This window comes from Acinonyx jubatus, chromosome D4, assembly GCF_027475565.1.
Source record: "Acinonyx jubatus isolate Ajub_Pintada_27869175 chromosome D4, VMU_Ajub_asm_v1.0, whole genome shotgun sequence".
Taxonomy (NCBI): domain Eukaryota; kingdom Metazoa; phylum Chordata; class Mammalia; order Carnivora; family Felidae; genus Acinonyx; species Acinonyx jubatus.
In genome coordinates this window covers 13,284,734-13,311,886 of record NC_069391.1, presented here as the reverse complement: position 1 = coordinate 13,311,886, position 27,153 = coordinate 13,284,734, and the positions used below count along the sequence as shown (strand labels likewise).

At 48.6% G+C, this 27,153-nt stretch overlaps 1 protein-coding gene across 13 annotated transcripts in view; it reads right to left on the bottom strand.

Moving 5' to 3' along the window:
• The window catches only part of TTLL11 (tubulin tyrosine ligase like 11), a 242,673-nt gene that overhangs the window by 24,185 nt on the left and 191,335 nt on the right, over nt 1-27,153 (bottom strand). For 9 of the 13 annotated variants that reach the window (XM_027035017.2, XM_027035018.2, XM_053204673.1 and 6 more), the window contains 2 exons: nt 21,086-21,337; nt 12,778-12,884 (listed from right to left, as the gene is read on the bottom strand). In XM_027035017.2, coding sequence (XP_026890818.1) covers nt 12,778-12,884; nt 21,086-21,337 — 359 coding nt within the window. Of the gene's footprint in view, nt 1-8,977; nt 9,164-11,560; nt 11,971-12,777; nt 12,885-13,183; nt 16,331-21,085; nt 21,338-27,153 lie in introns of those variants that run through there. The other 4 variants (XM_027035022.2, XM_027035021.2, XR_008290962.1 and 1 more) reach the window with 4 other exon arrangements.

Below are 27,153 nucleotides of genomic sequence, written 5' to 3'. Positions count from 1 at the left end.
GATGATTAATATGTTAAGGGCTCTAATGGAAAAAGTAGGCAACACTCAGGAACAGATGGGTAATGTAAGGAAAGAGATGGAAAGTCTAAGAAAGAATCAAAAGAAAATGTTAGAAGCAAAAAACACCGTAACAGAAATGATGAATGCCCCCAGTGGACTCAACTGTAGACTAGACACAGACAAGGAAAGAATCAGTGAGCCTGAAAACATGTCAATCAAAATGGCACAAAGTAAAATACGAAAAGAAAGAATGTAAAAAGGGAGAATGTCCAGGAACAGCATCTTTGGACAACATAGAGGAAATGGATAAATTTCTGGAAACATACAACCTGCCAAGACTGAGTCATGATGCAATAGAATTTCTGAGAAGACCAAGTACTAGTAAGGAGACTGAATCAGTCATCAAAATCTCCCAACAATCAAAACTCTAGGACCAGATGGCTTCACTGGTGCATTCTACCAAACTTGTCAAGATGAATTAATACCAATAATTGCTTTACATGCGAATGGTTTAAATAGGTCGATTAAAATACAGAGATTGTTAGAGTGGATAAAAAACAAACCCAACTCTATGTTGTTTACAAGAAATCCCCTTTACACATAAAGACACAGACAGAAAGCAAAGGGGTGGAGAAAGAGATATCATACTAACACTAACCAAAGAAAGTTGGAGCAGCGAAATTAATTTCAGACAAAGCAGACTGCAGAACAAAGAAAATTATCAGGGATAAAGGTGGGCATTACATAATGATAAAGGGGTCAATTCCCCAAGAAGACATAATGGTCCTCAACACGAGTGTAGCTAAAAACAGAGTGTCAAAATACGTGAGGTAAAACAGATAGATCTACAAGAGAAAACAGACAAATCTAGTATTAAGTCAGAGAATTTTAACACCCCTCTCTCAGTAATTGACAGATCCAGCAGGCAGAAAATTGGTAAGGATATAGTTGAATTGAACAGCACCATCAATCAACTGGATCTAATTGACGTGTATAAAATACTTCCCTTTACAAGAGTAGAATACACATTCTTTTCAGTTCACATGGAACACTCACCAAGACAGACTGTATTCTGGGCCATAAAACATACCTTAACAAACATGAAAGAATAGAAGTCATGCAAAGCATGCTCTCAGACCACAATGGCATTACACTGAAGATTAGTAACAGAAAGATAGCTGGAAAGTCTCAAAATACTTGGAGATTAAATAGCACATGTCTAAACAACATGTCAAAAAGGAAGTATCAAGAGAAATTTTAAAATATTTTGAACTATGTGAAAATGACAATGGAACTTAGTGAATCCTGTAGGATGCAGCAAAAGCAGTGTTTAGAGGGAAATTTATAGCATGGACTGCATATATTAGAGAAGATGAGAGATCTAAAACCAATCATCTAAGTTTCCGCCTTAGGAAACTAGAAAAAGAAGAGCAAATTAAACCCAAAGTAAGCAGAAGAGAAAGAATAATAAAAATTAGAGCACAAATCAATGAAAGCAAGGTAGGAAATCAATAGAGAAAGTCAATTAAATCAAAATTTAGTTCTGTGAAAAGATCAATGAAATTGATAAACCTCTAGCCAGGCTAACCAAGAAAAAAGGAGAGTAGATTGCTAGACAACTAACTAGTAATTAACAATCACTAATATCAGACCATGAAGGAGGCTTCACTGGTCTTATGGACGTTAAAAGGCTAACGAAGGAGTGTTATGAGTAACTCTCTGCCTCCAAATTTGGTAATTTAGATCAAGTGGACCAATAGGCCCTGTGGTTTCACCGGTGAATTCTACCAAACATTTAAGAAAGAAATTATACCAGTTCTCTACAACCCTGTCTAGAATACAGAAAGAGAAGGAACATGTTCTATCTCATTTTGGAAGGCCAGCATTATCCTAGTAACAGATAATGGCATTATTAGAAAAGAAAACTACAGACCAATAGTTCTCATGAGCATGGGTGCAAATAACCCCCCCCCCAAATTTTGACAAATGGAATCTAATAACGTATAAAAAGAATTAGACACCATTACCAATGGGATTTATTCCAGGTATGCAAGGCTGCTTCGATGTTCACTAGTCAATTAATGTAATCTATCACATCAATAAGCTAAGGAAGAAAAATGATATGATCGATAGATGCAGGAAACACATTTGACAAACTCAAATCCCCATTCATGATTAAAAAAAAAAAACCTCTAAAATTTTTTTGTTCCTTTGATAAAGAATATCTATTTAGAAATACCTACAGCTAACATCATAGTGGTGAAAACCTAGATGCTTTCCTCCTAAGATTGGAGACCAGTCAAGGATGTCCCCTCTCATCACTTCTTTTCAACACGGTACTAAGAGCCTTAGTTAATATAGTAAGACAAGAAAAGAAAAGGTATATACGTTCAACACGTTCCGAATTAAATCCCGGCAAATTATTTTGTGGATATCAACCAAGTGAATATTGTGATATTTTGTGGATATCAACCAAGCGAATCTAAAATCTACATGGAAAGACAAAGGGAAGAACAGCCAACACAATACTGAAGGAGAAGAACCAAGTCAGAACCCTGGCACTAGCCAACTTCAAAACTTACTGTAAAGCTACAGTAAACAAAACAACATGGTATTAGCAAAAGAACATACAAATAGATCAGTGCAACAGAATAGAGAGTCCAGAAATAGACTCAGGCAAATGTCACCGACTCATCTTTGACAAAGGAGCCATGGCCATTCAATGGAGAAAAATTAGTCTTTTCAACAAATAGTGCTGGAATAATTGGACATCCACAGACCACCCCCCCCCAAAAAAAATCTAGACATAGACTTTATACCTTTCACAAAAATTAACTCAAAGTCAATCACAGACCTAAATGCGAAATGCAAAACTATAAAACTTCTCAAAGATAACATAGGAGAAAACCTAGGGGGGGCCTTGGATTTGGCTATGCGTTTTCAGATGCGACACCAAAACAAGATCCGTGAAAGCAGAAAAATGATGTTAGGGCTTTAGTACAATTAAAAACTGCTCTGTGGGCGTGCCTGGGTGGCTCAGTGGGTTAAGTGTCCGACCTCGGCTCAGGTCATGATCTCACGGTTCGTGAGTTCGAGCCCCACATCGGGCTCTGTGATGAATGTTTGCTCAGAGCACGGAGCCTGCTTCGGATTCTGTGTCTCCTTCTCTCTCTGCCCCTCCTCGACTCGCACTCTGTCTCACTCTGTCTCTCAAAAATAAATACATGTACAACATTAAAAAAAATTTAAAGAAATCTGCTCTGTGAAAGACACTGTTAATGAAAACGAGAAGCTAAGCCGCACGCAGGGAGAAAACCCTTCCAGAAGACATATTCAATAAAGGACTTGTATCCAAAATATACAAAGAACTCTTCAACTTGAACAATAAGAAAAAAAGCAAACCCAATGGCTCTGTTAAAATACAGGCAAAAGATCTGAACAGACATTTCACTAAAGAAGATGTACAGATGGCAAATAAGCAAATGGAAAGATACTCAACATCATACGCCTCTAGGGAAATGCAAAGTAAAGCAATGAGATACCACTATACTCCTCTTCCAATGGCTAAATCTAAAACCTGACAACACTAAATGCTGACCAGACTCTGATGCAACAGGAAGTCCCAGTCATTGCTGGTGGAAATGTGAACCAGCCACTTGGAAAGGCAGTTCAGCTTCTTACAAAGCTAAACATAGTCTTACCGTATGATCGAGCAATCACATTCCTAGGTATTTGCCCAGTTGCATTAAAACTTACAAGCACACAAAGCCTGCACACAAATGTTTGTAGCAGCTTTATTCATAATTGCCAAAATTTGGAAGCAACCAAAATATTCTTCCATAGGTGAATGGATTCACCAGCTGTGACATATCCATTCAGTGGACTATTCCACAGAAATACAAAGAACTGAGCTATCAAGTCACAAAAAGACTTGGAGGACCCTTAAATGCATACTGCTACGTGAAAGAAACCGGTCTAAAAAGGCAGCATGGTACAATTCCAACCCTATGACATTCAGGAAAAGGCAAAGCTATGGAGACAGTAAAAAAGGTTGCCAGGGGCTCACGGGAGGGAGGATGAATGGGGGGGGGGGGGCACAGGGACTTTTAAGGGCAGTGAGACTATTCTGTGGGGTCCTGCAATGTTGGGGAAATTACATTATGCACTTGTCAAAACACACAGAATATACAACACGGCATGAACTTGAACGTAAACTGTGGACTTTAATCGTGTATCAGTATTTATTCACTAACTGTAACAAATGTACGGTAATGCAAGATATTACAGGGGACAATGTGGGGGGATATAAGTGAATTCTTGGTACTACCTGCTCAATTTTTCTCTAAGTGTTGCGTGTGGGCTGGGCACCGCTGGGTGTGGCCCCTAACCCATCTAATCCTCATTTCCTCAACTCCAGAGGGCAAGGCTCTGGGGAGCTTCCGGTGCCATATTTGTGACAATAAAGTGGGTGGGAACATCTATCCAGCTCCCGGCAGGAGGAGGAGCAGGTGGGGGATGCCTGGGGGCGGAGTTCCCCGCCCCTGCCCCACCCCCTCATGTGCCTGTCATTGCGAAGGCCTCCCTGAACCAAGATCAGGGACCAACCATTGTCTTGCCAAACACAGCTCTGCCCAACCTTAGGGATGCCTCAGTCACTGAATCCGGCTCTCAAGCCTGGGGACATTTTGGGGATTGACGGGGTCCTCCCATCTTCAAGAGGTGGTGACTGTTGTCACTTCCCCAGGCAGCACGAGGTAAAGGCTCCGGGTGGGGTTCCTGCTCTGTCCCTAGAATCCCTCTTGACCCCGGCCTTGGTTTCCTCCTCTGAGAAGGGGGTCATGGGAATAAGACCGAGCTCACCCGCATGTGAACACTCAGTAAACGGACGGACTGGGAGAGTGCTTTGTGGTCGGGGGCCTGTGCTTCCTCGCTAAATCCTTACGACAACCCGAGGCGGATGTCCTCCGCCCCGTTGTAAAGGAGGCCGAGGCTCCCAGAGCGGGAGTGCCACCACTAAGGGCTGCCAGAGGGAAGGTGCCGGGGATTGAACGGCAGTCCATGTGGCTCCCGCTTCCCCACAGCCTCCATGGTGCTGTGATGATCCACGCAGGTGCAAGCAAGGGAGGGGGGCTGCATAAACTATCATTCTGCTTTTCCCTTCTTGTGTCTTTTTTTTTGGTGGGGGGGGGGGGTCAGGCCAGCTCAGTGGACAGAGATCCCGTTCCCTCCACCCAGGAGGTGGCAGCGGAGAGGATGATGGAGAACAGGTGCCCCTGACGCAGGGCCTCGTCGTGGCCCTGGCAAAGGGGAGAAGTTATTCCGGAAGGCGCAGCCCGGGAGTGGCAGGCCCTGAAGTGTCTGTGCGAGGGAGAGGGCGGGCTGGCATTTCTGTCCGCTCACTTGCTTTTCTTGAAACTAATTCTGACGCCGACTCTTTTGTAAGCGTGTAGGGCACCCATCCAGAGAGGCCCATCTGACTTCGAGATAATTTCAAGGCCGCAGGGTGTGGCTTGTGCCAGACACGTCGCAAGAGGCGCTGCATGAAACCCGCCTAGTTATCCGCGGGCTCCCATATTTCCGAGGGAGGGGGCCACCCATGTATATGTATAAGCGAGGCTCCGCTCAACATTCCGAGTAAAAATACTTTTAAATATTTCAGTACATCGTTAACCAAATACATTTCAGTGGGGGCTCATTCCAGCTGATGAAAGTACAGGAGGCAGATGATTTGCATAAGTCGACTGAGGAAATTTGGTGAGAGACCGTCATAAGACTCAGACATCCAGAGGCGCCGCTGACTGTCAGGGTCTGATCCTAGTTCATTTGACACTTTTGCAGAGCACCTACTGTGTGCCACGCGCAGCTCTAGGCTTCGCGGAGGCGAGTCCAGCTTCAGAGAGATGCCACACACTTCATTCCACAGCGTCTAGTTAGCCGCGATCCGGATGGAGAGCAGGGCCGGATGCTGTTGGAGCTGATGGGGAGGGGGCGCCGTCTGAGGGTCTCCTTGGGGAGACGGCCTGGGCGGTGGGGCGCCGAAGAGAGGCGAGGGGCCTCGGTGGAGGACCTCCAAGGCGGCCGCTCTCCTGGCTGGAGCGAGTGAGTAGGGGGCTTTGGGGGGGTGCTTGGCTGCAGAGGAGGGCCCCAGTCCGCGAGGCCCTCATTCACTCAGATGCTCTACCCTGGAACTGGAGTCTTAGACCGGCCGGCCTTGCAGGCAGCTGCCAGCGGGCTCTGCATGGAAAGGTGACGCAGACGGGGGGGGGGGGGGGGGGGGGGGGGGCTGGAGGCCGGCACAGCCAGCCTGGGCAGCGAGCACCCACCAGGGTGAGAGCGGGCATGTGGAGGGATGGCCACAGCCATTCATCAGACACCACGGTTGTGGAGGGCAACTGGTGAGCTTTCCAGGCCCCGCAGCTCCGAGCCTTCCAGCGCCGCTTTTCCTGCCAAAGGTCTCCAACCCTCCCCAGGCTCACAGCACCCACCTCGCGCCCCCTCTTCCCAGTCGAACCACCCCAAGGTGTGGGCCAGGGCTGAGGGGCAAGGGAGCGGCCTGGCCCCAGGTTGTTTGCGGTCACGGTTCTGGCCAGAGGCAGGGGAGGGCGGTGGTGGTGGGGAAGGGGGAGGGGCAGCACTCCGTTGGGCACCGAGGGAAATGTGATGCCACTGCTCGTGTGCCACGCCTCTCGCATCAAGCACTTCTTCCCGTCTGGTCCCAGCACCTGTCCTGTCCCCAGGCTGGCATGAGCAGGTGCAGGGAGGCATGTCTCAGAGAGGCGCGCAGCGAGAGCCCCCTTACTGAGCAGTTCCCACGGACGGCAGACCCTGCTCTGAGCGCTTTGCGTCACTTCATCCACAGCGATGCTTCTATGAGGCGGGCACCGCTATCATCCCCACTTTACAGATGGTGAACACGAGGCTCGGAGGGAGTTATGTAACTTGCGGAGGTGACGCAGCTACCAATTAGGGAGCCCGGGTTTGGATTTGAAGCCAGGTTTGTCCGATCCCAGAGCCCGTGGCTTTGGATATACTGCCAGTCAAACCAAGGCAGCCCCAGGAAAGGAGGCACGGAGCTCAGGCATCTTTCAGGCGGTGGAAGAAACGGTTCTTACTTTAGTCAGAGTGTGCAGGATGTATGAGACATGAAACTACGCCACTCTTAGATTTCCCTCTGCAGGCCAGGTGCGGGTGTGCTTGAATGGGTGGAGGAGGGGGGCGGAAGAGACTCCTGAATCCGAGTTTCCTTGCTTTGCAGTCATGTTCCCGTTGATGACTGGGAGGGACCCTAGAGGTCGGTTGTGTGTTAGATGGACAAGATGTCCAGGTGCTGGGCTCAGAGGTTCCCTCCGCGAGTGAAACGTTTCCCTCTCAGAGATGACGCAGTAATACTACCTTTTATTGCCTAATCTTGATGCTGTCCTCATCTCTGGCACAGAGAAGTGAAATTCCACTCTGGGAAGCGTTGAGAGCAAAGTCTCAGAGATAAGGAGGCGCTCGTGAGTGCAATTTACACGAAGTAACCGCATCTTCACAAATTTGTGTCTTCATTTCATTCTGGGCACCGACGGGACTGCCAGACCTCAGTTTGTCTGAGAAGACCCTCATTTAGATTTCTGTTCTGCTAGAAATTCTAGAATTACACATTGAAGTCTTTATTTATTTATTTATTTATTTATTTATTTATTTATTTATTTCTATGTCGATTACATCGGCTGGCTGGGGAGTGTGAGATTGCCTAGTACTAAATTCCATCAAGCTCCTAAATAGCCATTGACTTTCTAACAGAGAGAAAGGCAAGACTATCTGGGGACTGATGAGCCTGGGGTTGCAGATGAGGGTTCTGTGGGTGGGGAGAGCGGGGGGGGGGGGGGGGTGGCGGGCTGGTGTTGGGGGAGAGCCACGTACTAGATGTGGGTTATTGTGAAGTCTTGGCTTCTGTTTTGGGTGGTGAGTCTGTGGATGCTTATTACATTATTAGAAATTACTAATTCAGAAAGCTAACTTAATAAAAGCAGGTTATGCATGGACTCGGATAGAAGGTCTCACGAACCAAAGATTATGATTAGTCCAATTCTATGCACTTGAGCTCAAAAAAAAAAAAAAAAAAAGAATAGAAAACAAGGCTTCTTAAAAGGATGGTCTGAGATTTAGATCCCAAAACGTGCATTCTTTTTTTTAATAGTAGTTTTGATTTTTTTTCTCCTCGTTAATCTTTATAAACACCATTTTTATTCTTCCATTTCAATACTAGGGTCTCCCCATGCAGGTTATATAAAAGTTCATTAAGGTCTCAGACATCAGGAATCTGGCTAGCTCCTTCAGTAGGTGCCAAAGTCTCACGAGGCCAGAAGGAAGGTCTGGGCTGGCTTCCGGAAAGGGGACCTTGCACGAGTAGTTGGACATAGCTAGTGCTGGGCATGGGGTGAAGGTCTTATCCAAATGAGCTGGCGTTTTATGCCAGACATTGAGGAGAGGGGAAGGAGACCCTGTCAGCAACCACCTCTACTATAAGCCACGGTTCTCACACTCAGAACGCCTTACTTTGCAGGTGCAGGATATTTTTTTATTGCTATTTGTCTGCTCATCATTCCCTGGGCCTTGTGCTAGTCTCAGGGATACAAAACTCGCAGCGGGTGCCTTTTCTGGGATGCTAACTCTGTGTTTTCTCTCTCTCTCTTTCTTTCTTTTAATATTTATTTATTTTTGAGAGAGAGAGCGTGCACACACGTGCAAGCGGGGGGGGGGGGGGCAGAGAGAGAGGGAGACACAGAATCCGAAGCAGGCTCCAGGCTCTGAGCTGTCAGCACAGAGCCCAACATGGGGCTCGAAGTCACAAACCGTGAGATCATGACCTGAGCCGAAGTCGGATGCTTAACCAACAGAGCCACCCAGGTGCCCCAGTCTGTGTTCTCTTTCTTAACCTTCACAGCAATACCCCTTGGTTGTTCTCCCCCACACCGCCCCCCCCAACCCTGACTCTGGCCACACCCTATGACAACCGTGTGTCCTTTTTATGTGTATGGCTGGAGACACTGGGTATGATGAAAAGGCAATGGATTCTGAAGGCAGACTGCTTTTGGTTCAAATCCTAGGGTCCCCACTGACATACTAGATGCAGCTGTTTCAATCCACAGTTCACCTCTTTAAGCCTCAGACTTCTCATCTGTCAAACGGGAATAACAACTCTTAGCTCACGGGGCTGTATGAGGATTAAATGGGATAACTCATAACAAGAATTATTTCCGTCACATAGTGAATGTTCAGTAAATGGTCTCTACTATTTCTTTTTTCTCGAGAGTGGGATCTGTAAGTAATTTCTCTTTCTATTTCTACCAGGCCGGACACCTGCTAACATGCTCGTTACCTGTTTGTTGACTGAGTGGATGAGTGAGCCCTTGCCCTTTGAGAATGCAAGCCCTTGTTCTATCACTCTTCCGACTTCTTTCTTGTCAGCCCCAAGACGGCTCTGGGACGGGTCATGCTGCCCCCCTCTGATATGGAACTGCCAGTGTTTCTGCGTAGCCCCAGCAGAGCGTTTCCATGTAGGGCTTGCCCAACAACTGGCAGCCAGTGGCGTCATTATTAAAAGGTAATGATCCCCGTGGCCAGAAAGCTGTAGCCCAGGGCTGACCGTGACAGGGAGCACCCCACGCTCAGGCGGACCCAGCCCGAGTGGAGCCTGCTGATGGAACTGAGGGCATGAGAATCCCTTGGCTGTGCACCATGGGGGGGGGGGGGGCGGCGCGGTGGGGGGAAGGAAGGAGAACTCTCTGGTCTTCCTGCTGACACTTGCCCCAGGGAAGAACCACCACTCAACCACAGCTGTCTTCTTATGCTATGCAGGAGCTTCCTGAATGCTCCTAAGAATGTGGCTGGCTCCAGAAGCTGCTTCTCCTTGAGAATCGGGGGTGTCATACCAGCCTTCTCAGGAAGCAAGGACCGGGCCCTGGCTTCGCCAGCTGTGAGACCGCAGTGGCCGATGAGACGGGGGCACAAGACGGGCTTCTCATTCCTGGCTTTAATGCCCAGCCCCCACTGCCTATACCCACCCCCACCCTCCTGCATCTGTTATTTCTTTTCAGGAGCCATGGAAACAGGAGTCTGAGCTCTGAGGATGCCGGGAGACAGAGGCTCAGACAGGCAACCACCTCCCACTCAGTTCCATCTTCCCATAGGCCCTGTGCTTCAGGAGTCGACCTTTCACCTCCCTGCCTCACAAGCCTTGCCCCCAGCCCAGTCACACAAAGGCCCCCTGGATTGGGGACAGCATCCTGGGCCAGGAGGCAGGAGGCCTGACTTCAAATGTGGGCTCTGCTACTCACTGGCTATGGGATTTTGGACAAGCCACTCGCTCTTGGAAACTCAGGATCCTCACCTGTAAAATGGGACACAATCACCCGCTTGACGGTCTGGTGTTTGAGTGTGAGAAGGGACAGCGAGATGCACCTGGGAGGGACTTTCGAGATCCCGGTCCCTGCTAACGATCCTTACTGAGGCGTGGCAACAGGCCTGGGAGATCCCAGCCCCGGATTCGCTTGCCAGTATGTGCTAAAAATAAGTACTTTTCTCCTCTCTTTAGCTTGGTCAGCAGAACGGAGAGATCCTGGCAGACCCCGGAAAACCCCACCCGCGCCTGTACCGTGGACAGCCCCTGTGGATTCCGCTTACAGAGAGCAATTTAAGAGGCAAACAAAACATGAAAAGCTATTCAGAATTAACAATGGGCCAGATGGTAATGCTAGTTTGAAGCAATAAAACATGATAAATAGCTTCCTGCTGCTACTCCTGATCAATTTCAATATTTAATAATTCCGCTGCCACCCCACCCCCTCTTCTGGCCCCCTCCACGGGATCCTGCGATGACTCCTGCATTCAACTCACAGAGCAAACACTCCTTCACTTTCTGGAGGCGTCAGCAAAAAGCGCGCTGCTCGACTGTCATGCGAGCGCTCTCGGTCCTCGAGATGATAATTAATCTGCCTGCTTCTCCAGACGACGCTCCATCGCCAGCCTCTCCTGGTTGCCAGGGAAGGCTGTGAGGGCGCTCCACCGGCCGAGACGCCTAGCACCCACCTTGTGGAGTCAGTGAGTGTTGGGATTCCCTGGGTTTTGCTTTGAGAGTTCAGAAAGGAGAGCAGTAGGGAGCCTGGAGGCCATCCGACGCCAGCACCGGCTCGTGGGATCAAGCAGCCCGGAAGGGAAACTGAGGCGGCGTGGTGTTAGAGCCGTGCCCACCAGCTGTGCCTCTGAGCCTCAGCACCCTTCTCTCTGCGGTGGAGCTGAGGGTACCTACCTCCGGAATTCCAGCCAGGGCTGTGCATATGGAGCCCCCAGCAGAGCGCTTCCGTGTAGGACTTGCCCAATAACTGGCAGCCAGTGGCGTCATTATTAAAAGGTAATGATCCCCATGGCCAGAAAGCTGTAGCCCAGGGCTGACCGCGACAGAGAGCACCCCACGCTCAGACGGACCCAGCCCGAGTGGAGCCCGCTAATGGGATTACTGCTCTGCACTGCCAGCAAGGGCTCCAGACAGTGTCATATCTACTGACGGAGACCCCTGGCGAGCGGGTATTGTTGGCACCATTTACGGAAGAGGAAACGGAGACTCAGGAGGTGAAATGGCTTTTCAAGCTTACATGGGTAGAAAATGGCGCAGTCAGTTCTAATCTGGATCTCCCAACCTCTGATTTCTCGTCCTTTCCACCGAACCACAGGAGGAAGAAAGCTGCTTCCTGAGGCGCCCCCTCCGCCCCGTGTTCCTTTCGCAGGGATGCAGCCCAGGGGAGGGAAGCCCGGGTGCCGGGTCACCTGAGCTACAGTTTACCGTCTGTGAAATTCAAACGTGGATGCCCAGTGCACTGGTTCACGGGCACATTTAATGAAGGACTATGCATGAGAGCTCGGGGTAATTTTGTGATGAGCTGTTCAAATGTCAGGTACGGTTAGTATGACTCTTTAGAAAAACACCCTCTGTCAGGAAATAAGATCAGAAACACATTCGCCCCAAAGTGGATCTTTCTAACGGAGTCCTTCCCCGCCCGCCCCCCACTGTAATCTAGAGGATCAAGAGCAAAGTCTTTAGTGTGGCATTCAAGGCCTCAGTGGCTCTTGCAACCCCATTTTCCCCATCTCCCTTCCCTTCCTGCTCCAGTCCCTCTAAGCTTCTCGGGGTTATCTGAGCCTTCCACGAGTGTCTGTGCCTTGGGCAAGCCACACCTGCCAGACAGTCCACACCACCCCACTCACTGGCTTCTCCCACGCCCCCTTCTCCAAGAAGTCTTCCTTGGGCCTCCCTCGATGGGAGCGCCTCCATTGGGCTCCTGATAGCCCCTCGGTGCCCCCCTGGGCTGGTAGCACACCATGCTAGGGCTGGGCTCTCCTCTGCCCCCCTGCCCTACAGCGAGCTCCTCCACGGTTGAGAGCTAAGCGCTCTTCTCTCCCGTCTACCCAGGGCCTGGCCCACACACGCTAGCACATGCATGCCGAGGGGTGAACGGATAATTGAGTGTTTCCAGTACAAATGGAATCAAAGCCTTACACAAAGATAAGGGATTCTGACGGTGGAACTAGAATTGGGGGGGGCCCAGCCTTGGTAGCAGAGTTCAGGACAGTGCTCCTAGATTCAAATTCAGCTCCGTCCCCCTGGGGATGTCTACAGCTGAACAGGACAGCCTTCCTCTTTCCCCAACCTTGACCCTTAAACAAGAAGGAACCAAAAGGGTACCACCCACCCAGCTGGACTCCCACCGGACAGGGCAGAGGCCAGTCATCAGGTACCTGAGTCCCGCTGGTCCAGGGTCATAGAGTTCCACCTCCTGGTGATGTCAATGTAGAGGATGTCCACGGCCGCCATGGACAAGCTGCTGCTGCTGAGTTTGCAGTTCCTGCCAAAGACGCGAAGGGACATGTTACTGCCAGAAGGAGCGCGGCCTCTTCCGGCCTGCCTCCGTGCCTTCGCCGGGGGTGGGGGGTGGGGGTGGGGGGGGGCTGTGTCCTCACCCCTGCCTGGAAGGCCCTCCCTCCCCACAGCTGGAGCTGGTGAAGGGCAGGTGGGGGGGGGGCGGGGGAAGAGAAGGCTGAAAATGTAAGCTGAGATTAGATCATGTGGGTTCCTGTAATTTGGTTAATTCTAAAGGGCTGGAAAGAGCAAGGACTTTAGGATGACAAGTCTTTTTTTAGAGAGAGAGAGAGAGAGAGAGAGAGAGAGCGTGCACAGGCAGGGGAGAGGAGGCAGAGGGAGAGAGAGAGAAAATCTCAAGCAGGCTCCGCACAGACATCCTGTGGGTCATGACCTGAGCTGAAGTTAAGAGTCAGACGCTCAACCGACTGAGCCACCCAGGCACCTGGACACGGCCAGTCTTGAGTTGAATGGCTCTGCCACTTAGAAGCTAATGGTCCCGGCTAATCCAGCTCCCCTTGCGGAACCTCACGTTCCTCCCCTGTAAAATAGTCAGTCTTTTCTGCAGCCGCTGGGGATCGGCCTGTTGCACACAGGCCAGGGGAGGTCTCTGCCTGCTCTGAGAGGGAAAGGGAATTCCTCGTTTCGGACATGCACCTCTGCACCTCTTCACCTTCACGCGCGCTCGTCTCTGGGAAGAGAGAGAAAGGCTGGACCTGGGCACCGTGCTCTCTTACCAGTGCCCAGGCGGCCGACAGTGGCACACTCAGATGGCCCAACGAAAACAGCACTGTCACCCAAACAGACGGAAGATGCCGCTTCTGTCCGGAAGTGATTCCCCACTGGAATGCTTCCCAGATGCATCCCTGGGCCCAAACCTACAGACAGGGGCTGGAGGTTCCTGCACGTCACCCATCGGAATCTGTCACCTGAAGATTTCACGTGGGTCCCGAACGGTGAGCCCAAGACTCCCAGCGCAGATGAGCGCGGCTGGCCCACACCCCTCCACGCTCAGTCCTGACTTTGGGGAGTCACCTGGAAGCAGCAGGGGTGGGGAGAGGCTGGCGTCAGACTTTCGGAGGCTCCTCTGGTTTATTTCCTCCAGTGCACAGAGGCCAAGGTAACCAGGTTTTCAGCCCCACATCTGCTCCCTGTCCAAGCCACAAAGGCATGTTTGCAATCCTCTGCCTCCCCTCTAGGTTTTGGGGGTTTTTTTTTGTTTGTTTGTTTTTTGGTCTGGAGATGTGGGGAGGCAGTCTGGCACACTGAAAAGAGCGTGATTTGGGCATCAGACAGACCAGGATAGAAACCCTGGCTCTGCTGCTTTTTCTAGCTATGTGACCGTGAGCATTTACTTAAACCTTCAGTGCCTTTATTTGCTGCTACCTAAAATGAAGAGAATAGTATCCGCCCCCATGGCGGCGGTGAAGAAGGATGAGGCGGTGCGGGCCAAGGACCCGGCATGGTGCCTGGCGCCCGGTTGGCCCACCGTTGTTGGTTGTCTTCCCAACCGCTCCCCACTTTTCGTTTCCTCTTCCAGAGCTAGAGCGTGGGATCTTCGGAGGCTGCTTGGGGCTGACCCTTCAGCAAGTGGCCCCGTCCATTCTGGAGAAACGGAGCTCACCAGTCAGAGCGTCTGGATGTCAGGGCCCCGGGCTCTCCATCCAGACTAAAGGTAGCCCCTGGCTTGTCCAGATGCACCACCTTCCTGAACAGGGTCGAGCTGGGAAGCGAGTCCCAACACAAGCTGGATTTGCCCTCGCGATCGTGGAGTCATACCTCTGGGCCAGCTGTCCGTTTGGCCGAATTACGCTCAATGCTGCTTTCAACTCTCCAAATATGGCCTCATCCGTTGCCCCAGCTAATGATAAAGTGGTTCTTTGATTTCCCATTTGTCATCAGCCCTCGTGTGAATAGGTCCCTTAGAAGCCCGACAGGAGAGGGGTTGATTGGCAAGCAGGATTTGGGCACCCCCGAGGCCCCCCTCCAAACCCACACACACCCCGACGATGGAGGCTGTGAGTGTGCCCGGCATGGTGCCCAGACAAGGCTGGTGTTCCTTATATGCCAGCACATTGGCTCCCTCCCTCCCGCCCTCCCTCTTCCTTCCTTTCTTCCCTGCCAGTATTTCTCAGGCCATCAATTCACATCCTGCTTCCTCCTGGGCTCCTGCTCCGTATTTCAATCACAAGTCACCGGTGGCGGACTTCAAACACATCAGCGCACAGCTATTGAACCCCGGTAACAACATGTCAATGGACGCAGAGCTTTTCATGTCGCCTGTCACCAAGATGGCTATCTCTATTGGGCTCCACCGGAGACGACGCTCCAGTCTCTCCCAAGGTGTTCCAACAACCTGCGCTGCTCATTTTCCAAGCTTCATTAGGAAGGGCCACCACTTCTCTCTAATTATTGCATCAGTGTCCTCTGGACTACCTGCTCCCCCACGGGACAGGAGCTCTGTCTGGCTTGCTCTGTGGGTTAATGGAGTATAAAGAGGGAAACCAAACTGACCACTGGTATATAGTTATTTTTTTCTGACAGGTAGAAAATAGAAGTGTCAAACCTTTAGCAGGGGCCGTAATTTACCAAAGAGAATTCTCCGTTTATCCCTTTTCCGAGGTAACTCATCCTCCCTAGTGATGCCTGCAAATACAGTTGATTGTAACATCTGGTATGGGGACAGGGGAAGGAGGGACCCATGCTGGCTGCAGGAGACAGGAGATGCTTTAAAAGAATTTTGATTCTTTCATTTCTCGGGCACCCATTTAGTATGCCAGGCCCTTTCCTGTCCATCTTTACAACCACCCTACAAAGGAAGTACTCTTAGTCCCATTCCAGGGACAGGTAAGCTGAGACTCAAGAGAAGGGCCATAACTTACCCAAGATCACACAGCTGGGATTCACATCCAGTCCTCCCTCGGAGGACAGAGTAGTGGACTTAGGAGCTCTGGGGAGAAGTAGGGGGATGGCCCAGCCCAGGGCTGCAGGAAGAACCCGGGATTTGAGACATAGTCCCAGGCAGGGCCCAGTAAGGCCAGAGCCTCTAGAGAGACCTTGTTGGGAAGCTTGGGGATACAAGGCTGGGGGAAGACAACCACGGTCACTTGGAGACAGATTCTCCTAGGTTTGTCCCCATGGCCACTCAACATCCTCATTGACCCAAACAGGAAAAGCCTCCTTGTTTGGAGGGTCAAGACTTTCGAATGACTTTTTCACCTATCCATCCACTCGGTGCAGAATTGATTTTGTGTCCACGATGTGTAGGTGGGATTCTGAGCCCAGTGAGTGACGCAGAGCGCAATCTGTCTTGGATACCACTCTCAGAGGGTGGAAGAGATCTCAGAGTCTGGGGTAAAAACATGAAGCCTTGGTAGCTCTTAATCTTGGTAGCGTTTCCTCTTATGCCCTGGGATGCAGTTCCTGAAATAACTAAGGAGTAGAGGAGTAAATTCTTTAGTGGAAGAGAAGTCCAAGAAATACGGTAACATGAGAAACCAGAACAATTCTTGAGAAAGGATAGACTGGAAATGTGTATGGAAAAAAAAAAAAAAAAGAGCTGAGTCAAATGCACAGGACTTTGAATCTTGACTTTGTGACGTGACCTTGAACAAGTCACTGAAGCTCTCTGCATCAGAATTTCCTTATTTGTACAACAAGGAAACCGCTAGTCACCATGCAAAACCATTTTAAGGACTAGCTCAGTACCTGGCACACATGGGGAAATAACAAATGACGGCTCCCAGCCCTCGTCCGTGATGTAGAACCACTTCGAAGAAATGTTTTGTTTTCTTGTTTTTGTTTTCCTCCCAGAATCACAGGAATTTGGGCACATATGGGGGGAGACAATCAAAAATCATTCAAGTTCATTAGGAGCCCAAGTTTAGAAAGATCTGAAATCACCATCTTCATTTCCTCTCAACAACTACTGACATCTCATGGGAAATTTAGAAACCAACTTTTTCCACTCTATAAAATTCTATTTATAGAATTTCCTTCACATTCATCCTTCTCTGTGAAATAAAAGAAGCTTATTTTTTCCTGGAGAGTTTTCTATAAGGTGAAGGCTAACAAGTAATCAATATTTGTTAATTAAAAAAAAACCCCAACACTAAATATCTAGGAGGGAAAATGACGATTCTGGTTTATAACATGTATATTTTTAAAGGCTATTGATATCGCAGGCATAGGATCTCACAATATTGCTGGAAAGAGATCATCACAGAACAGGGGGATTTTTCAAAGTCACGGAAGGAGTTAATGACAGAAGGGGAGACAAGACCCTTTACAGTTCTATTCCAGAACATTCTAACACACCATGTTGCCTCTCAGAGCATAAAACCCCCCACAGCTACCCATTATGAAACATATTAATATCTCCCTATGAGAAAAGGGAATGGAAGGGGGGAAAAAAGGAAAAAGAGAAAAACCATTCTCTAATTTGAAAGGAGACCAGGATCAAAAACCACAAAGGGGCTGAGCAGGGCCCTCCAAGTGGCCTCCATTTCCCAGAAACGAACCTGGTTTTGGCAAAGTGTTTAACGTTCAGGCTGTGGAAATGGAAAACGCCAGCACGTGCAAACTGATGTCAAATTCTGATGTAGGATACATTTGGAAAATGTGTTCTTAGTGAGTTACATAGAAAGCCCCCCAGATTAGTAATCCAATGGAAGGAAAACAGCAAAAATGCATTTCCCTCAAAGAAAGCTGTCAAGTTGAAGAATCAGACAATTTCTATTTCTCAGAGAAAGAGAAGTCTCCATGCCCCAGGAATTATTATGACATAAAAAAAAGGGGGGGGGGAGAGAGAAAAAAGAGGCGCTTAATTCATGGTAATATGTGCTACTATTATGTGCCTCCTGAGGAAACGACATGAAAAGCTGGTTCGATGAGTTAAGTCTAGACAAGGGAACGACAGTTCATTATTTCTCATTTCTTGGTAGAAAAGAAAAGTAGAATGTGGCCAGACTGGCATTAGCATAATTCACTCCTAAAACTGCTGATCTATGCAGCACATTATGAGAGATGGTCACTGAAAATAAATTCAGTCGGATGTTTGTTTTGTTCCCTCCTGTTCTCTTTAAGGAACTTGGAGAGAAAGAGTGGGTCGTCCAGGTGAAAGCCAAGTTCAGCTTCTGTCGTTTGTGTGGGAGATCTGAGAGGAGTGTATATCTAGCCAGCAAGTACGTCTCCTGCACAGTGCTCCAGAGAAGGGCACTTGGCTCGATTTAACATATGGCATAAATATTATTAATTCATAATGAAGCAAAATTTAAACCGAAGTGGAAAGGAGAGAGCGAGCGAGCAGTTGTTAGCAAGAGAAAACGCTTGCTGTTAAATTTAGCTGGCAAGACTGAACATACTCCGATAAATCTAAGTGCAGAGTATCCTCTTTTACGATTAAGTTGCTGTCGGGATCTCTTGGTATATTTCAAAAGGAAAAATCTATTAATGATTGTGCAACATTTTCTCCACTTCTTCCTGCAGGACACTGGCTGGGTGGGTGTGGAAGGAGGGGAGAGGGGCTCACTGCCGGAGTCCGGCTCCCCACCTGAAGACATTGTTCCCCCTACTCAGGGCACCAAGGCTCCCGCGGACAGTGCTGCAAATGACGGTGACCTGAGGGCCTCCAACCTCACCAAAATCGGTTTTACTGGCAAATGCCCTTAATTATTCAGAAAAAAAAAAGGATGGAAAAATCATAAGGCCTATCACACAGAGACAGATCTGAAGCGATAGTTTTGATATTACTCGGTTCCAGTCTGAGAGTGTTTTAGGAGTCCCCTTTGCTAGAACCATTCTCAGTTCTGTTTTCTTCTCAAGATCGTGAATGAGCCTAGCAGCCCTCTTGGTACGTTCCCCACCTCTCATGCCGGAGCTCACATGCCGGTGGGCTCTGTGGTCAGTCGCACTTTGATTGAACCCACCCAGTGTTTCAAAATTATTTTCTGAATAGCCAACGTGGATATGCACGTATTGAGATTTTATATAAAAATCAGCATTTCTAGGGGCGCCTGGGTGGCTCAGTTGTTAAGTGTGAACTCTTGATTTCAGCTCAGGTCATGATCTCGAGGTTCGTGAGATCAAGCCCCACGTCCGGCTCTACGCTGATAGTGGGAAAACTGCTTGGGATTCTCTCTCTGTTCCTCTCTCTGCCCCTCCCTGCTCTAAGTCAATCAATCAATCAATCAATCAATCAAAACTTTAAAAAATCGGCATTTCTAGCTTCTCTTGGAAAATCAAAAGCTCTGGTGACACTAGCCCAGCAGCAGCCTTTCCTTTTATCCAGGGATGTCCCCTCTGCAACCTTCCAGATCCCACCCACTGGCTTATGCTTCCTGCCTGACCCTGGAGGCAACCAAGAGTGTGATTCTTACGGTAAGCTATTTTTTTCAAATCTCTCCCCGCCCCCTTCTTCTATGGCCTTCTGCTTTTCCTCCATTCTTCCTTCTTCCTGCCTGGAACTCGACCATGATGGCTGGATTTTGAGCAGCCATTTTGTGACTCTGAGGCAACCCTGAAGCTTGAAAGCACATGCTTAAGATGGATGAACAGAAAGACAAAAAGAAAGTGGGGCATGATCACATTGTGGAGTCATTAACCAGCCTAGAATCCCCACTGTCAAGCTTCCTATTATATGAGAGAAAATTAATCTTGTTATTTTAAACCCTTTATAGATGAGTATCTACTACTATGAGTCAAATGCAATTCCTAAATGAGTCAGAAGGTATCAGGTAGTATTTTCAGGGAAGTAACAACATGCGTCTGTTGACTTTCTTGAGAATTCCCATTGTCTAATGGAAATAATAGTCAAGAGACTCCCACCTAACAAATAGCTCCAGTAAACTAGGCTCTGGGTCAGGTGCTTGAGGATGTATTACATCCCAACCCCATAATAACCCTGAAAGGCAGGAGAGATTGTTCCCATTTTATAGACGAGGGAACTGAGCCTTGGAGAAGGCGAGGGATTTGCCCAAAGCCACACAGCTATTAAGTAATGTGATTGGTCCTGAAACCAGACTCAAAGCCTGGACTCTTTCCACTGGGCTTTCCCCTCCCCCTCCCACCCCCCCCCCCCCCGCCCCCAGAGCTAACACAAAGCCCTTCTCATAATCACTGTGCAAGTCCGAACTCAGGTTTCCTAAAATGGCAATTATTCCTGCTGATTCTTCTGTTCACCATCCCATCAGGAATATCAGAGAGCCAGAGTTAGAATTCAGAAAATTCAGTTGGAGAGAAGCACATGACAAAATGTTTCCGATTTGAGACTTCTAATTATTTGCTTTAGTGAACAAAATTATGGAGAGTGTGACTTTGAAGTGGAAGGTAGAAATATTAAAATCAATGACGAGAAACCAACAGCAACACCGAATGCCAGCAGATAGTTTCCCTGAGGTGTGTAACACACGACCCTGCTAGCTCCATCCCCATTTTATGGGATCGCTGAGATTCAGAGAGGGTCACTAACTTACTCAAGGGTTACACAGCTAGTCAGTATTGCTTCAGATATTTATTCACACCTGTGTTGCACCAAAGTGCCCCAGAGAGTAGAGGCAAGTTAAGGAATAATCGAGTGCCGTGGTTTATTTTGTTGGCTTTGGCAAAAACGCAGCTGATTTATCTCATGGCTCATGTTTAAAATTCATGCAAATTGTGTGTTATACTCGATCATATAGCCGTGTTATTTTTATATCAGGACAAATACATTAAATTATTTATCAACTGAATTATTTAGCTTTTCTCTCCCGACATGGACACTTTGGAAAGACGTGCCTTTTTTTTTTTTTGCTGTGGCTTCCTAAATGCTCAGCACCCAGCCACTACCACTGGGAGAACATCACCCCGGTTTAAGAAACACAAGGTCTGTCTGAGTCCGAGGGGCAATTATTTATATGTGGCCTAAGGACCTAGTTTAAGGTAGCACAAAACTGTGTTTTAACCACAAGTGTAAGGTGGCGAAAGCTGTCACATCTGTGACATTCATTAGTTCATTCGACAACCAAGAGTGTGCCAGGCCTAGCTCCCACCACGGGGCCAATCCAGCCCCGGCTGGGGCACTGACCCGGCACTGCAGACCACCCCCCCCACCCGCCACCGCCCCAAGCGGTCAGGGAGATGGGACCAGCCAGATGCGGGGCCGGACTCCACCCTGCCCGAACCCCAAGCCGAGGGGCCGGTCTCACTGACCTTATAAAAGTCCGAAAGCCTGTTGGTCCCAACTTCATCGTCCCCTTGATCCCCAGGAACCGGATAAACAAATTTGCCATCCTGTCCACCAGGCGCAGGTAGTTGAATTGCTTGGCATACTTGGGGAACACCTGCTTAAGGCAGATGGAGGGCAGGTGGGCTTCGGGATCCGTGTTGCCGTCGGAGGCGCTGGCCGGCTCACTGTCGGAAGGATCCTCCTTTGCAGCTAATGGCTTCGTAAGCTGCTGAGACCTGAAGTACACGAGCAAGTAATGAACCAATAGGTGCAGCAGGAGTCATAGGACGCAGCGCCTTCTCACACATATTCTCCTCTCTTTACAGTTCAGATACCTCAGGAGGTGTTATCACGGACACTGATTTCATCGTACAGACCAGCGGCCTGACCTCAGAGAAGCGAGCGGCTCAAGCTCACATAGCTAGTGTGTGGCAAGGTCGGGACTCGAACCCAGGACAGAGCCAGGACTGTCCTCTGGTCTCCCATCCCGGTTTCCCAATGTGGACAACTGCCTTTACCATACTCGTGATTCAAGAGAGTACTCTATTACAGAGCAGCCTAGGTTTGATTTCAAACTCCTACTTGTGGGTAGTAATTGAATAATTAAGAAATATAAAAAATCTCATTGAGGGCTGGCAAGAAGCCAGAAGCACAGTTCAATGAACAATTTGCAAAGATACATCAGTTACCCAATTCTAGGAATAGGCACAATTACGTTTTCTGGCTTAACTATTTTCTTATTTGGAACTCATACAAAAAAAAAAAAACATGATTATCATGTTGTGATCCCAGAGTCTGGATATTTTATTCTGAAATTATTCTGAGAGTCAAGAAAAGTCACAGCTAAAACTCCCAGATAGCCACCTCTGGCTTGGAATGCTCTTCTCACCTCCAGACCCACATATTCATCACCTGCTGCACCTTCAGGATGGGCCCCAGTCACCCCAGGCTGAAACACCCGCCCATTTCCCTCACCCCAAATCTACACTCCCCATCTCCTTGACCGTCACCCCCATCTGCCAGCTACCCAAGCAGAAAATGTCAGGATAAATGCCAGGCCTACCTCCTCAGTATTTCCTGACTGGGAAGCTCTGCTCTCCCCAACCTGGGTCTTGTGGGCTCTCCCCTGGACCATACCAACCGCCTCCAGCCTTTCCCATCCATAGACCCATAGACACTGGCATCTGAGGCACCTCTTTTTTTTTAATTAAATTTTTTTTTGAGAGAGAGAGAGAGAGGAGAGAAAGACCGTGAGCAGGGAAAGGGTCAGAAGGAGAAAATCTTAAGCAGGCTCCACGTGAAGTCCAAAGTGGGGCTCGATACAACGACCCTGGGATCATGACCTGGGCCGAAATCAAGAGTTCAAGAGTCGGACGCTCAACTGACTCAGCCCCCCCCCCCCCACCCCGTGTCCCCTGAGGCACCTCTTCTAAAGCAAACCTGGCTGGGTTGTCCCTTACTACAACTCTTCAGGGATTCCCGAGTGCCTACAATGAAGCCCATCCTTTTCATTCTGGCGCTCAAGGCCCTTCTCGATTTCTTCTCCGTCCTCCTCATTTCCTATCACTACCCCTAGATAGGCCTGGGGTGCTCCCTGCACGCTCCCCTGTTGCCAGGTGGTCTGGCCCGGACCGGAGACTTGGGGCCCACTGCACCCCGGCTCTCCTCCACAGCTGGTGCCTCTCTCTGCCCTTCCTTGCAGCTTACCTCGCTCTCCTGTCTGCTGTTCTGCCCACAGCTGGTCCAGGGCCAGGTGTGACCTTTTCCACGTGTGCATCCATTCCTGAGACAACCCTGAGCAGGCTGTACTTGGTCAGTACATACTGCCCAACTGGCTAACTGATCCAGGAAAATTCCAACCACGTCACATGGTATTGAGCTCAAGGCCACTATCTACACTTTTCTTTATTAAATGGCCACATCCCCTGTGTTCCCACTTGTGAGCTCACCACCAGTCACCAAGTTGGGTCGTCTTGGTATCTTTGTACCTGCCTTCCTTGGCCTTCGAGGTCTTCCCTTGGCCCTGGCTGCCCGGCACATTTCTTCTGGTCCACTTCCAGAACCAGCTCAGATGTCTCCTTGACCACACCAGTGACTCTTTCCATGCTCCACTCCTGTTCCTTGGACTTGCTTCTTTGTTCCTCTGGTCAAGTGCCACTGCATTTGTCTGTAGACCAGTCCCTCTTACCACATCTCATTCAACTCTATCTCTACAGGACCTGGAACGCTTTTGGCTTTTGTGAAAAGTTTCGTTGAATTTGTTGAAGTGGGCAAGTTTGCTTTTAATGGCAAGCCATGCCTCAAGTAAGATACCAAGGTTATGATGCTTTGTACACCAGCTCTTTTTTTTTTTTTTTTTTTAATGTTTATTTTGAGGTGGGGGGAGGGACAGAGGGTCCAAAGCAGGCTCTGCACTACAGCAGCAAGCCCTGTGCTGGGCTCGAACTCACTAGTCACGAGATCATGACCCCAGCCAAAATCAGACGCTCAACCGACTGAGCCACCCAGGCGCCCCCAGGAAAACAAACCCCTTTTGAAGTTCAGCCGTGTGGATGGTTCTGGGGAAACAAATGCTCAATCTCACCAGGATTTCTCCTGAGAAGCACATGCTCTTGGGTGGGACACTGAACAATCTCCTTTCAGCTAAGCTGGTTTTATCATCATCTCCTTGAATTTCAGGACAGTACATAAAAGTCAGTGGTTACTTTTCAGGTGAAATGACGTTTCCACACGAAGGTTACAGGAAGACAGATGAGGAAAGAGTAGTAGTGTTCTGGAAATTAGCTCTTAAATTACTGGAGAAGTGGCAGTTGCTGACTTGCTAAGTACTCATTAGGTTTTTGGTCGAGGGAAGGTTTGGAAATGAACAGTTTGAATATGCTCTGTGACAATGAAGAGAGCTCCGAGAACCCTTCAATCAGCCGTCCTATCTCCAGTACCTCGCTGGCTCTTCACGCAGCCCTGTGAGGTGACTGTCACTCTTTGAAAAAAAAATTTTTTTTTTCTTTTAATGTTTATTCACTCTTCGAGAGACAGAGAGAGACAGAGCGTGAGCCAGGGAGGGGCAGAGAGAGAGGGCGACACAGAATCTGCAGCAGGCTCCAGGCTCTGAGCTGTCAGCCCAGAGCCCGACTCAGGGCTTGAACTTATGGACTGCAAGATCATGACCCGAACTGAAGTCGATGCTTAACTGACTGAGCCACCCAGTCGCCCCGAGGTGACTGTTACTCTTATGCCTTCTGTCCTGGGTAAGAAACCGAGCTCCAGCAAGGTTTGTCACAGCTGAACCAGGATTGTAAATCAGCCCTTCTAACCAGGGCTCGTTCGTTGCCCCTCTACTGTTAGAAAGCACAGCATGGTTCACAGGGTGGGCCACAGAATCCAAAGTACTGTTATTTATGTTGTATTTTAAATAGTTGGGTTGTTTTTTGTTTGTTTTTAGAGTATAACGGTCATCCATGCTCTTTGCAGACATTTTGAGGACGTATAAAAGAATCGAAATCATTTGTCACCCACAGCTCAGGGATAAAGACCACTATGTTTTGGTTTCTTATCTATAGTTACGAAGTTAGGATCACATTGCATATAGTGTAAATCCTTCTTTTCACACTTTAAGTTACATCCAGAGTATCTTTTTTTTTTTTTAACATCTTATTTATTTTTGAGACAGAGAGAGACAGAGCGTGAACGGGGGAGGGTCAGAGAGAGGGAGACACAGAATCTGAAACAGGCTCCAGGCTCTGAGCTGTCAGCACAGAGCCCGACGCGGGGCTCGAACCCACGGACCGCGAGATCGTGACCTGGCTGAAGTCGGACGCTTAACCGACTGAGCCACCCAGGCGCCCCACATCCAGAGTATCTTCCCGTGGCATTAAACACGTTTTCACGAAGGTAATTTCTCACGGATGTGAAATATTCGGTATTAAAGCCAAACCATAATTTAATTAGCCGCCCCCTTCAGTTGGCTATTGACTGTCTACATGGCCTATTTTTTTAAAAAAATTTATTTATTTAAGAGAGGGAGGTTGGGGGGTGGGGGCAGAGGCAGAGAGAATCCCAAGCAGGTTCCACGCTCAGCGCAAGGCCCGATGCGGGGCTCAAACTTACGAACCATGAGATCATGACCTGAGCTGAAATCAAGAGTCAGGCGCATGTCTGAAGCCATCCGGGTGCCCCAACATGGCCTGTCTGTGAGTAAATGGAATGTGGTGATCGGTCCCTAAGTAAATGTGCTCCCCTCAGAAACAGGACACATCACAGCTAGCAGCAGACTTGGAGGTCCTTCTGTGCAATGACGCCATCCATTTTTTGGCGTGTGGTCTAATGCATGCAACGTAAAAGGTGCCATTTTAATCACTTTAAAGCGCACAATTCGGTGGCATTTAGTACATTCATAGTGTTGGGTACGCATCACCTCTTATCTAGTTCCAGAACATTTCCATGACAATGCCATTTCAGAGAAGAAACTTCAATCCCGGGCAGATAAGGCCACTACCATCAGTGGGTCACTTAATTAGCAGATGGTCCAGGGTGGTGGCCTTTGCTTGGGTTGCTCTGGCGACGGGGACCCCACCACCTCCAGGGGACCTCTTGGGCTGGGCAGGCTTTCCTGCTGATATGCATGTCAGAGGAGGCCTCTTGCCAGCGTCCTCAGCCTGCCACAGGTTCTGCCCCAGAGCCTCGCAGATGGAGTGGTTTTTTTTTTTTTCTCCTTTACGTGAGCCCTTCACATTCTTTCAAGGGCTGCTGTGTTTACTGGCTGACTACCGCTTCCCTTCCTTCCTGAATCCCAATTAATATGCTCAAGATGACAAGGGCCTTCTAAGCCACAGATACAATTTTCATGGACTCAAAACCACAAATTTAGGGGGGAGTGTTTTACTCAACTGGAAGAAGGCCGTAAAGATGTAGCTGATACAGAAGAAGAGATAAAACAGTGAGAAATGGTATCTTTGCTTGAGCTAATTCCAATGATCACATCGAGATCCAAGTTATCACAAATACTGTAAAATCCTCTTTTTACTTAATAGCATTTTAATGGAAACGGCGGGTTTATGAAATAAAAGTGACTGGTAAAGAAAACATAAATCAAGCTTACTAGTCCTTTGGGGTAATTTCTTTTTTTTTTTTTTTTTATTGAATTTGGTATATCCTTGATTCATTAAAATTCTGGAGTGTTTTATCTATTATCGCTTTTCAAATAAAATGGGATTCTTTTTTATTAAAACTCTTGTGAAAAACCACCTAACTTTTATTTTGCCTGCTATGTATTGGGGACCTACTGTACGTCAAGCATTGGGCCCAGCAACGTGCTTCTAGTACCTCATTTGTTTCTCGTAACAATTTTACGAGGTAGGCAGAAACTACGAGGTAGGTGCCATTTTACAGATTAAAAGTCCAAGACCCAGAGAACCAGAATAATTGCCCAACCTCACAGATCAGTAGTGGACTCAGAATTCATACTTCGGACTATACCACTGCACATTCCGTGCTTAGCTCACTGTATTGTTCTTGTGCTAATTGGATTTAAATCCAACCGAAGACTTTTTTCCTTAGGCAGACGCTCCATAACAGCCCCAGAAAGCAACCAAATCGGAAGGTAGATAAAGCAAGGTCAAATTCCAGTGTCGGAGAAAGTGCGCCAAAGTCTCTCAGAGAAATAGTCACCATTTTTAGTTAAGCAGCCCTTCGGTAATTTTATTTGTCCGAGGACTTCCCTGTCCCAGGGGCCTCGGTGAGGTGGACACAGTTCTTACCACCCCAGAAGCACGTGACCACGTTGGGGGGGGAGACAAGACCCATCCATAAACAATGAGTGAGCAAGGCGGAAGTGGCCAGTCGAACATGCAGAGTGGGACCTAGAACATATGGAAGGAGGTTGGTTTGCTGCGTAGTATGCATGAAGGGGAAGGGGTGGGAATACGAGCAGGAAGCTGGTGGGGGTGTCTAGGTCTCATAGGATCTAGGATGTGAGACAAGGGTGTTTGGATTTGGTAGTGCCGGAGATCAGGAGTGGTGGATTTAGGGGAGGGGAGTGGCAAAATCAGAAGTA